The sequence below is a fragment of the Caloenas nicobarica genome, chromosome 16, assembly GCF_036013445.1.
Source record: "Caloenas nicobarica isolate bCalNic1 chromosome 16, bCalNic1.hap1, whole genome shotgun sequence".
NCBI lineage: Eukaryota > Metazoa > Chordata > Aves > Columbiformes > Columbidae > Caloenas > Caloenas nicobarica.
In genome coordinates, this window is record NC_088260.1 from 569,634 (window position 1) to 582,916 (window position 13,283).

The 13,283-nt window shown below is 45.0% G+C and overlaps 1 protein-coding gene across 12 annotated transcripts in view; it reads right to left on the reverse strand.

Annotated features, from left to right (window-relative positions):
* The window catches only part of FBRSL1 (fibrosin like 1), a 510,952-nt gene that overhangs the window by 362,688 nt on the left and 134,981 nt on the right, over positions 1–13,283 (reverse strand). For all 12 annotated transcript variants that reach the window (XM_065646380.1, XM_065646379.1, XM_065646387.1 and 9 more), the window contains exon 2: positions 11,088–11,288. In XM_065646380.1, coding sequence (XP_065502452.1) covers positions 11,088–11,288 — 201 coding nt within the window. The remainder of the gene's footprint in view (positions 1–11,087; positions 11,289–13,283) is intronic.

The following is a 13,283-nucleotide window of genomic DNA, read 5'->3' on the forward strand; positions in this document are numbered from 1 at the left end:
TCAGAATGGGGCTCAGGTTTTGTGGATCTAGACTTTGTTCTCTGCTGTAGAGATTATTTCCTATGTGGTAAGCAAAGAATAACTTTTTTTATTTTTATATTATTGGTTTTGGCAGTATGCACCTGGAAGAAAAAGAGCACATGTACGCATGAGGAGTAAGTTAAAAAAAAACCACCTCAATTCAGGCAGCACTTGTAATATGACTCTTCTTTCACGTCATCCCGATTTACACCTTTATACACTGAAATTGCTCCATACAAGCTGAAAAATAACAGGAAAGCACATTCATTTTTTTCATGTTAAAGCTGCAGATGTACCCACAGCAGACCTATCTGACCAGCTGAACAATCTCCAGCTTTGATCCTACAGGACTGAGACACTAACTCTGAAAAGATGCCTATGACTGACACTACAGCAAATAAATGTCATGTTACATTACAAAATATTGCCCTACGGCCACTCAAAAGTTTTGAGAACCAACAGAAAGACAAGCTCATGAGCTCCAGCACCACCTTCCAGGAGGCTGCAATCTTACGGCATCAGGACTATTCATCACCACGCTGTTATTCCAGCTGCCCTGGACAGCATCCACCACTTGATCCATTACCTCGGCCTGGATTCTTTTAGCAGTATTATTCCAGTGGATAAGGTTTCCCCCAGAAAAGGCTTTTTCCTTGTTTTTACTGTTCAGTGTCAATGAGTCAAGCAGGGCTGTAAGAGGAAACATTAGAGAGTGCAAAACGAAACCTGTTACTGGTGTTCAACTTTAACTTGCATTGGGCGTACGGCCGAAGGAAGAATTGAGCTTGTGCTCCTTTCCCTAGTGCTGAAATCAAAGCCTTTAACCAGAAGAAAGTGGTATGTGGGAGGGAAAGGTGAAGAAAAAAGATTTTATTTTAAATGAAAAAAGCTGCAAATATTTACATAATTGACTTCAGACCCTAACGTTCAAAATCCAGCAGTTACCCAATTAATACTTTGCTTTCTAATCTCAAAAACTCCAACTGTAAAGAAACAAAATTGAGAGGAAGCTGTTAAAAAAAGCCCCACACAGTCAAAAATACCCCACTTTTGCACGTAATTATGATAAGAGTTTATAGGTATAACTCCTAAACTTAACATTGGAAATATCCTCCTTGCTAGAATTTTTTTTTCCAATAAATTAATCTGAAGGCTCAACTTCAGAAAAATTTTAGAAATAATTTATAGTAGTACTAAGAGCTGGAAAAACCTACATACAGACAGGGCATATTTCAACTCCTGAGTTAAGAGGGTACATATATAGCTGACTATGCCTTAGGACTCTCTCAACCAGTAAACTTGGAAGAGCTTTAAATCTACCACAAACTCCTGCTGGCTTTATTTGATTTTTCAGTTTCTTTTAGACAAAACATTAGAGGAAATAGCATGAGTTTCATGAACTGATTTTGCCAAATAAATAGTGCAATGGCATTCACCTGAATAGCTACTAGTAACCTTGCTTGAAGGACTAAGGAGAAAAAATAAGTGCTTATTTTACCTAAGACATGTCTTCAAACCAAAGCCGTACTTACTCAAGCTGTGTATATTCTCAACAGCTTGTGTAAACCATCCATCAGGCAGAAGTATGAAAATTAGCTCCCTTAAGAATCCACACAGAAAAGAGGTCGAGAGATGTGGGTAACGCTGCCCGAGGCTGCAGTTTGTGAGGCGAGAGCGACTGAGCGGTGGAAAACAGCATCATCTTTGATCCGCTTCCAGGAGGGAAGCCAAGCGAGCTGGACCGGGGCCATCCAATGACTTCAGGCACAGCCTGGCAACCGCCAAAGCGATTCTGCTGCCGCTCCTGCTGCCCCGACCCCTGCAGCCTCTTGCAGAAATGGAGATCTATGGCCCGCAGTAAGCGAGGACAAGCTCTGCACGTTCCAAGTAACAGTATCCCACAAAAAAGATGTTTTGTTTGTTTTAGGTCAGCTCAGCTTTAAACTGGACCGGGGCAGATGGTTTAGTTATTATAGCGACAAGCATGCTAGAGGAAGAATATTGCCCATCTGCATATACTGTGCTTGTTTCACACACACAAAAATACTTGTGATTATCCCCAAAAGCACAGGGATGATCATAAGGAACTCTACCTGCTGCCGTTCATAGGTTTCACGTTTTACCACAGACTTTTTATGCAAGCCCAAGAGTGGGGGCTGCAATCAGGTCACAGATGCCAAACCCTTGTCAAAGCTAGCTAAAATATTAGGCAGCTAGTGCTTAAAACAAGATAGAATAACCCTGGAATAACTTAACATCTTGTCCAAAACAGAAAAGCAACATGTGAAAAGGCCATGGCTGCTTCAGCTCTTTCTAGGTTCCAGCCTTTCCTGCAGCACCTGCATGATACCCAGGAGAAAGGGCTCTCCACAGCCCACAGACACCTGGAACACGCCTTATCTCACCGTCATGAAGGGATGTACAAGAAAACCCCTCAGCCAAGGCTCTGAATCTCTTCCAACAGCACACAGTCCCAGGACTAGCAGGAGACAGAGCACCATGCAAACAGCCCTGTGTTCCTCCATTCTGCGACTTGCTGAGATCACGAGATACAACAGAAGTGCTCTATCTTGGTGCCTTGTCTTCTCAAAAAGCAAATAAAACAAAAAAGTGAGAGGGAAGAAGGAAAACAAAGAGGACTTTGTGCATTGTGTCAACCAATTAAATTCAACAGAGAAAAAGACACAAGTGGTTATAGCGTCCTGTAAATTACTTCTTGTAATTAAATCCCTTTCTCTAAATTACAGTCCATTTAGCTCTTCTTTTATAAGGATGTAACCAATGACCACCAACAACCTCTTTTATAGCGTCTGATGCCACATAACTTGTAAGCAATGAAATCTCCTTTCCATTTCTTTCTTTCAAAAGAAGCCATTGTAATGAGATTCATCCACAGCTACTTACAGAACATCAGCAAGGAGAGAGGATTGCTTTGTTTCTCTTTATTCTGCTCTTGTCTGAGGCTTTATTTAAGCAAATGTGACCTAAGGTCCTTATCAGCCATCTAACTGCAGGCAGAGAAGTTAAAGGTGATCTGCAAGAGTTTTAAAACATGGAGCTTATAACTGTTTTGATTCTTCACAAACATACACCACCACTTTCCTACACCACAGCAGTGTGACTCAACTATCTTCCTACCACTTCAATTTTCTGACTTCTTCTAATTTTGAAAACACCAGAAATGTCAGGTTAAGTCTTCCCCTTCTGCTAGGGATGAGTTTTGTGAGATGAGAGCTGCTTTGAGCGGCTTCCCCCAGATTGCTCGGTTGACAAGACGTGTGTGCAGGTCTCCAGTTCCTGAGCCGTGCCGGGCCGCCCCTCGCCGGGCCGCCCCTCGCCGGGCCTGCAGGTGTCGCATCTTCTCAGCGGGGAGCTGAGGTGGAGACACGAGGCCCCGAAGACACTGTGGTTCAGCTCCACTAGATGTAGCGTAAGAAGCCCCAACACAGAGAAAGCGCTGGTAGCATCCCGTGCTTTAATCACCGTGCTCTCTAGACCTGCTCTAACGCATGTTAGCAATGCCAGCAGCCATCTGGAGGCCTCAACACATTGCTGATGCCCAAATGCTCTTCAGTGGGAGAGGTGAACTGGGACAGATGGGAATTCTGGAGAAGCAGAAAAGCATAGACAAAGACGGTAGAAGCAAGTGCTGCAGGCAAAGCCTTGGGGTTCGGTTCCAAACAGAGCAGGGTCGACACCATCGTAGCAGCATTGTGATCCTTATATACAAAGCAGGGAGCGGACTGCACGTGCCAAGACACTGCATCCCCATCCCCACGGACACCCAACCTCCGCTTGCTTGAGCAAGAGCAGGGCCAAGGCGGGCACGTGCAACAGCAATACTGGCAAGTGAGAGCCACCTGGAAAGGTGAGCCCACTGGTCCAGGCAAGTGAATAAGTATTTCAGTGCATGCATGAAAAAGCCACATTCTCCTACATACAACACTTTCAGTGGCCAAAACACACTTTACATCAGAAAATAATATTTGCAGTGTAGTAAAATCCAACATATGCTTCTGTTTCATGCTTCAGCGTTGGTCTAAAACCAGCCGGATTTCCACCCCAATTCTAATAAACAGGGTCTTCTCAACTTATGTTTCTCTGCCAGAACTGCAGAGGGTTTTGAAATACATTTTTCCAGCTTAAACAAAGGCCTTCCCCTGCTGTCGTTCCCAGTGGGTTCATGGCACTGTTTGCACTACTCCTAAAGCACAGTAGGCTACAGAGACCTGTCACAGAAGCTGTGCTGTAGCTGCAATCCTGAGATGAAGTTACCTCTGCCACATCTATAACACAAACCTTAATTGTTTAAGGTGCATAAGCAACTGAAGAAACTAAATACACTGTGAGCTTCCCTCCGTTGCAGAGTGGGCTCTGCAGCCACTTCAGGAATCTCAATGAATTCTTGGATAAATTTAGCAAAAACAACAGCGCTTCTTTGTAATAGCAGGGTTTCATTTGGGAAATAAACATCCAGTATTTATTTACACAGGATTTTTCCTCCTCCTGCCACTGCTGTGCTGTGCTCACTGCTTCCCCTCTACTTTGATGCAGAAAACAGAATATCAAGTGCCTAACCAGGACTTAAAGCAGATTTTTAAATTAGTTCCTGACAGTGCAAACAGATTGCTATTGATTGAAATGAGGCTGATTTCAGGCCTCGGATTAGCAAACCTAATGACTAAATACTGTATTGCCCATTTCAGTACTTTGCACCGCTGCTCCCCAGTGGTTTCCCAGGCAGCTGTGAAGTCTCTGCTGTTGCAGATTAGCGCCAGAGAGCCCGGCCAGGCCATCTGTGTCTGTGCCGCACGGCCCCACGCAGCCGGAACCGGGGGCCTCCCCCGAACCTCCCGGGACGGGGCCCCGGCACTGCCACCTCCTTGGGGCTGGGAAGCCAGCGAGGCCCTTCCCGTGTTCAAAAGCGAGCAGGGCTTGGCAAGGCTGGGCTGAAGACCTCGCTGGGGCAGAGAAAGTCTCCATCGCCGTCCTTGGCTCCAGCAAAGGGAACCAAAGCACCAAGTGCAGCCGCCTCCCGGGGCTCCAGGGAGCCTGGCTGGAGTCCACGGAGGAGACTCTTATCCAGATAACACGGCTGTGTTAACAGCACAAGTCTCGTAGCAATCATAAATGCGTACTTAAAACTAATTGGTACAGAGCTTTCATGTCCAAATTGTAAATTCTTGTACTTACAAAGGTAGAAATGGATCCTGGTTTTAAGCAATACATGAAGCAACATTTTCCTGATTAAAAGAAAATGGACTTTATTTTCCTTTTGCTTTGTTGTTTAGTTTCAAAGAACATTTAAATAACAATATCTGCTAACAAAAAGGGTAACATCAATTAGAAACAAAAAGAAACCGGTTGTATAATTTCAGTGTTCAAAAGCAGTGAAACGCAAACACCAAAGCAGCACACACCAAACAAAACCAATCCCCAAAACCCACATTAAAGGCAACCTTTCGTTTATTTTTTGGCAACTTGGCTGCCTAGAATTCATTTGCTTTTAATAGCCTAAGGTACTGAAGGTAACAAAATAAGTTACCATTATATTTAGACCTTCTTAGACACAATTTAGCTTCCAAATGCCACATCATGAAGACACAAGCATACCCATATCTGTATTCTGGCCTACAGACAAAGACTGCAAAGGTTACTTTCAACTCACTCTCCTACAGGGCTGCTGAACCTGAGCTAAGAAGGGTACACTTCAGGCTCCGAACTCTGCATCACTAAGCAAACGCTCTGTCCCCAGCCTACCAGTGCCTTCAAAAGCACATCCAAGTTTTTGATTTACCATTTATCATTATCTGGAAAAACACAAATAACGATCAAGCAGCTACATGCTCGTACTGCCTAACCATCGGCACAAGCAGCGTGATGCCAAAGGAATTCTTCCACACAAGGTATTTCGTCAGCCAGACAAGTTTCTAGACTGATTCATTCTACCTTGGGAAAAGTCCCAATAGCCTTTCAATACCACCAACACCTCACAAAATGGGGCCAAGGGTACGTAACTGGTTTGAAGACAAGCTATCAGTTTTCACCTAGACATCGGAAGAAACAACATGCGTCCTGGCTGGAAAGCACCTCAGCGTATCGCCTTTAGCTCCGCTCAGCACCAACCAGAGCAGCCTTCTCCTGGGGTCAGGGAAGGGCGTTACATTCATCAATGAATGTTGGGTAACGAGCTGATGAGCATCACAGAAAAATCGCATGAATAGGTAATCAAACATGTTAATGTAATTTAGCAGTTCCAGTCCAGCAAGAGCCAGAGCAACAATATACATTAATCATCAATAACGCTCCACAGTTTGACAAAGGCTGGGAGTGAATGAGGCCCCAGAATTAACTCAGCATTCCCTCCCTCCAGGGAGCTCTGCTGGAGTCACAGAGATGTCACAGCTCTGGTCAACATGACAGCATTGCCTTTCCTGCCCTTTCCTCCCATGCTCCAAACCCAGCACATTATTTACGAGCATCAAATACGTGCTACACCACCCTGTTCTGCTCAGCTTCTCTGAGACTCTTCCTCATCTTGGGTGATTTAAACAGTGGGTGAGGAAAGGAAGGAGGAGGTGTAAGACACTCATCTTCATGACAAATGACTATTTGCAGAACAGAGTGTTATTACAGCCGCATTTAACATCTAAACACATTCACTACACCGTGACGCTCCTGAGCTGACTAACCACAGAGCTTGAGGTTAAGCTGACTTGAAATAGCCGCAACTCTTTCCTACCAGCACCAGCTCTCTTCAGAAGGAGGTCAGCTCACTTTCCATCTGCATACAGAAATAGCAGTGGGTCCTGAAGCTCAGAAAAAACACTGGTCTATACCCAAGATGGCCCCAGGCTGCTTCAGAGGAATAAGTAGCTCCAAAAATGAACCAGCAAAGAGCAAAACAGCTCAGCCAAGGCTAATTAAAGACAGATTCAAAATTCAAAGGCTGACTCTCCAACAACTTGAACAACTTACAACAACACAAGGAAGCGTAACTGGAACTAAGAGGTTTCATCTTGCACCTACTTCGTCATCGAAGTCAATTATGCACCCAAGCATGGAGGGAGCCCCTAAAGACGCGCTGGGCTCCTCTCCCCACCGGCGCTGTCTGCAGCCGCTGCAGGATTCCCTTCCACAACCCGCTGGGTCAGACTCACACATGGCTTTGGAAAGAAGCCCACGACTCCATTTCCAAGAGACGTTCCTGTGTTGGAGGCAACTACACACTTTCAAAGAGGCAAGCTTTCCTAAAGGCCACTCTGGCTACGCTGAAACATTTTCTCATCTCTTGACGTAACCCTGATGACTGCGAGCGGTTCCGTTGTCGCCCATCGCAGCAGCTTTCCCTGCGCACAGGTGCTGAGAACAGCCCGAACCCTGACAAATCTTTCACCAAAGCACCTATGACTATCTGAAATGCCCTTTGTTCCCTCTGCTTGGCTACAGCAGGAGATAAATGTCTTTGAATGGTTTTTATAGGCAGTTGGAGTAACAGGCTGCAAAGCACAGACTGTCTCCTGCAACCCCCCTCCCCTGCCCTGAGCTGCAGAAGAACCAAATATGCAGGAGCACATAGGAATCTGGATGCTTCATCAAAAGGAGTGAAGTATTAATCTAATTTTCTAAACAAAGCAGACAACGTGGCACTCAAATCAGCTTACCACTTTGCACCTCTCTACAAGGATTAGCAGAATGCCATAATTATAATGCCCAATTTGATTTATTAGAGGAGGCTGCGCAGAAAATATGACAATTCAGTAGCATTGTGAAGAGAAGGGATGAGAGTATAAGGAAAGCTTCAAATTGAACAGTAATTTCTAAGCAACATCTCAATATAATTAGCATTAATTACAGTAAGCTTTCCAAATTAGGTATAAACCTGTGTTTAATAACCCTGAGATGCAAAAATCACCCCCAGATTCCACAAAACTTAATGTTGCAGTCAATTTGTCTAGACGGCTTGGCAGGAAATGCCAGAATTCTAGGTGTGAGCTTCATGGTTATTAAAAAAGGAAAAATTATTGAACTTGTCTATATCATTTGCATAATTAGCTTGAAGTAAGAATAGCCTAGTTTATGTAGCTTAGATTTTGCTGCTACTTTCATCAACCTTACAGACCTGAAAATTTGTCTGGTTTTCATAACTACATCAGCCAGGATAATAAAAGGCAATTAAAAAAACTCCCCTTTCAGTAGAAGATGAATTCTAATTGTGACTTGTTTAAAGAGGCTATTAATGAGTCACTCATCACAGGTTTTATTTTATACTCTTTGTGCATGCGCCTCGCTCTTTTTGGAGTTTGTTACTTATACTTACAGGAAAAAAAAATAAGATTAGACAATGAAAGATGAATTCAGGTTTTCATGAATGTGGCAGCAAATACCCTATTTAAACACTGATGGCAGACAAATACTAGCCAGAAGAAACAGATAACAATTCCCTAATTTTTCAGAACTGACACACAAGTAATCTAAATGTTTGGTAAACGAAGGCAGCAGCACACAATTACAGAAACTGCAGCTGGGCCAGAGTAACAAAACCTCTTACCCCAAAAGTTTCTAAGGAAGTGTCATGAAATCCCCAGTGGCCACAACTACTTGACGGTCAGTTTGAAATGTCATGTTGAAGATGTCACTGTTAAGCACCTTTTCTCCTCTGCAGCGGGTGAGGAACCGGCTCAGCCAGCACCAGCAGGAGGGGCAGAGCAGAGTGGAGTGGATCCACCGCGGTGGAACCCCCGAGTACACCCAGCTCCCCCGGGCAGGGCAGGGCAGAGTGGATCCACCGCGGTGGAACCCCCAAGTACACCCAGCTCCCCCGGGCAGGGCAGGGCAGGGCAGAGCGGATCCACCGCGGTGGAACCCCCAAGTACACCCAGCTCCCCCGGGCAGAGCAGAGCAGAGCGGATCTACTGCGGTGGAACCCCCGAGTACACCCAGCTCCCCTGGGCAGGGCAGAGCAGAGCGGATCCACCGCGGTGGAACCCCCGAGTACACCCCGCTCCCCCGGGCAGGGCAGGGCAGAGCGGATCCACAGCGGTGGAACCCCCGAGTACACCCAGCTCCCCCGGGCAGGGCAGGGCAGAGCGGATCCACCACGGTGGAACCTCCGAGTACACCCAGCTCCCCCGGGAAGGGCAGAGCAGAGCGGATCTACCACGGTGGAACCCCCAAGTACACCCAGCTCCCGGCAGCCGAACCTTGCACTGGAGGAACAACTCTAACCCGCAGTGTTTACTGAAGCCAGGCTTCCACCCAACAGAGATTTTGGTGGCCATCCAGACCTCATGACCCTGCAGTGCTCCTTGTTTCTACACTCAAACTGAACCACTCTCAGTCACACCAACATGAGTGTCTGTAAGTCACTCGAGGACCAGAGCAGAAAGCGAACCAGCGTAGTATCTGCTTCGCAAGGATTGCTGGATTGGTGTTCGGGGCCGTTGCCCATAAACAGACCTGACGCAGGCAGAGCAGCGGGTGAAGCCCAGTGCCACAGTCCCGGCACAAGCAGCAGGAATCCCACCCAGCACTGCCGCTTCCAAACGTGTTATAGCAAAACCAGGGACTTCTGGTGAAGTACATGCTTAGCATATTGCAAGTCTGGATGCCATGGAAAGGATCCTAGTTGATCAAACTTTCATCGAAACTAAAATGTGCACCTATTTATCCATAATAAAAAGTAATTTTAATTTGCAGAGTGAATATTTGTACACAAATTCATTGCACCTGTAACCAGAGGGGGGAACTGAAACCCTATCACTCAACTATCAGCAAAAACAAACAAGAAACTTGATACATTCTAACTACACATGCACTGATGAATCTAAAAACAAACATTCGGTATCACTTTGGGGAGTTAAAAGAAACAAATCTGGCGAATATTTTGCCAGGAGTGCATGGTTACATGGTTTGTTACCTAAATGTTTGCAAGCAGAAAAGTACTCATATTTTTACATAGCTTATTTATACTGAGTTATTCCAACTATGTTTTTAATCAAAAGGAAGAAAACAAAAGTCTGTGAATTTGTTAATGACAAGCCGCCCGAGAGCGGGGCCCTGAGCAGACCATTAACATTTCTAACGTAAAATAGGATGAGGCTTTCTGAACAAATATGCTACAACACGATCACAAAAGATTGTATGCGGTGGAGAAGTTACGCAGGGGGTTACATTAGATAACCTCCAATGATCCTTTCAAATCCTAAAATATTGGAAGTCTGAAAAAAGACTTCTAATAACCAGACAATTCAATCTTTTGTTGTCTGGCACACATATAGAACTGGTTTCACAGACCAGGAGGTGTCCTTGGGTTAAACAGCTCTTTTTCTCTGCATCACAAAGAATAAAAAAAAATAGCTTTTCATTGTAGTGTATTTCTTAGCACGGAATGAATGCTGGAGGGTCAAATACACTGGTCTTGCCACTGGCTGCCATTTGGCAACACGTTAATGGACAAGGGACAACTGGGCAAGTGTTTGTTATGGACCCAGGTTTGAAACTGCTGAACGAGCACCAAGTCACCAGTGAACTCCCCGCTGAGCAGCAGGGCCATGAGGAGCTGAGGAGAAGATACTCCTCAGAGCACAACCTCCTCCAAACCGACTTTCCACTTCTAAAATACCTGAATAGTCTTCCCTTCTCAACATACTGGTTTGGAGGCACACGAAATCGATTTGTTAGAAGGACACAGTCAAGTTTGCACATTAACGAGCACATCTTCCCCAAAGAACACTATGATCCGATTGATCATTTCTACTTGTGTCCAAGACCGTAAGAGCCACAAGCCTGTGCTTTGAATGACCACACTCTCAGAGTTGCAGCAGGTCTGCTCCTTCCTTCCTATATCACCCAGCAAACCTGGTCTTCCATTTTAGCTTATGAAACTTGCCCACAACACAGGACTGGTGCACTTGGCCCCACGTCCCATAAGGGACAGTGTTTCTCACCAGCACGAGTTACCAGAAAAGCCAGTTACACGAACAACCCCAACCTACCCGCAGGACAACGCTTTGGTGGCCAAATACCACAATACCATCGCTTCAGATGAGAAATAATTTCCCTACCTGTTTGGATGGCTTCAAGGGGAGTTTCTTCTTCATCCGTTCTTTGCCTCTTTCTGCCTCTCTCTCAGAGCTGCCAGCATCGTTGGTATGGCCATTTTCACTCGGCTCGGCAGACACACAGTTCTCAGATTCTCTAGGTTTCTTTCCTGGATGCCTCTCCCATTTCTCCTTCCGCTCCTGAGGCTTTAGTGACATGTCCTTCTGTAAAAGAGGAAAAAAGAAAAATATTAAGTTCTTTAAGTTCTTTGAGACTACTTTTAAGCATAAAGCAGTATAAATATCGACTAAAAACACAAACAGGACAGCACATTCTTTCCAGAGATGACTTAAGATGAATAATTAGGCACGCGCAATGCAAACAGTAATTTTAGATTAGATGAGGGTGAATACTCACCAGGCTATGTGTTTGATTGATTTCAGAGATGCTGGAACTGGTTATGAAAATGAGTTTGCTTCAGATTAATTCAGGAACCATACGTCAACAGCACATGAACAAATCAGCATCCTAAAGGAAAGCCTTTAACTGTTCAACTGAAATAGAGGTGGCTTTTATGTTGTTTCTGGTCTAAAAAATCAACATATCAGCCCCACCTCAGGCCTGACAGTCTCTGATTCACAGCAGCATTCACATGGAGAATGGAGCCTCTAAAGCCTACTGTGCATTCAATAAGCAAGAGATCAATGGGATCTAAACACTGAACAGAGGTTGAACACTAAGTGTTGTGTCTGCGAGTCAGGACTATAACACAGAATCTAAGCAGAATCATGTCATAACAATTAACGCAGAAACAGAGATCAGAGAGGGAATTATTACTGCTGCCCCTGGTGCCTCTGAGGATTGAAAGCTGAACTCTTGGTGACAAAGTATCAACCTCTCCCCCTACAAACACCACACAGAAAAAAAGTTTGAGAAATAATAACGCCAAATCACTGTGACATTAGTTCACCACAGCTAGATAATTTTTCCCCAATGCCTTTTACTAACTGGTCAAGGGTTAAAAACTAAAGTCTTTTTGGAACATTTCGTTGAATCTCTGTCCCAATTTTCTACGTGAGGTAAATATATCAGATAGGAGGTACCTTGAAAGCACTGTTTACCATGCCAACTTTGTCAACTTCGGCCACAGAAATCTTGCGAGATGCCTCATCCCCCCTGTTCTAAAGGCCTCGCTTCTGACTCAGGCAGTCACCTCACGTGTGTTGGTATCCTCTGTGAACAGAGCTCGCAATACAACCCGCTCACGCCAACGCACACACCTCAGTGCAGCAAAGGAGCTCAAGGAAATCATTAGCTCTCTAGTCTCCCCAAAACTAAAGCCCAACAAAAAAGAAAATTAGAGATTGGGATGAAATGCCCTGGTGATTGCTCTAGATTACTTCCTCCCCCTCTTGTTTAATTAGTGAATTGACATGCTGATTCCACTCCAAATCACTCACTGCTTCAAGTTACCCTTCCCTGTGCAGCAAGATGATGCACCGATGATACTTCAGGGTCACAGAGACACTGAATAAGAATGATAAACCACATACAGCTGTTTCCTATTCCAGCCCAGGCTCAGAGACAATTAGGCAGCCCCCCATCTCTGGACACCCGGCACAGGGGTCCTGTGGGACTGGCGGCCTCCTCTCGAAACACACAGAACGCAGCAAGTTCCAAACCCCCAAACATACAACCCACACCCCAAAATTAAAATAACGCTCAGAGGCACAGAACACACCAGAATACAGCTCAGCTTGCCAAGTCCATAACAAGCGAAAGAGCAAGGAAAATGATTTCGGCATTATTCTCCATAACTGATAAAATGAGGAATATAAATTAATGTTTAGTTGCTTGCTTTGGTTTTTAGTTTTAAGACAACACTCCAAAGCAGCAGTTCGAGATACCACTTAAAGAAGGTCACATTGTCCTATTTACTGGGAAGTTGCTGAGACAGAAATCAAAATGTTAAGCTTTAGTAACTAATCAGAAACTAGAGCAATGGAAGTGACATCTGTTAACTGATACTCAGAAAAACATTACAAAGAGAAGTCACCCAAAACGTGCACTTCACAAAGCCAGATGCAGCTGCAACGTGACAGGAAGATGCTACATGAGGTGACCTGGGCCCCGAGAAGGGAGAAAGGAGACTGTGGCAGGGAACGCCACCACCTGAAGGTACCAACACAGCACGCTCCTGGCTCAGCCTGTAACATTCA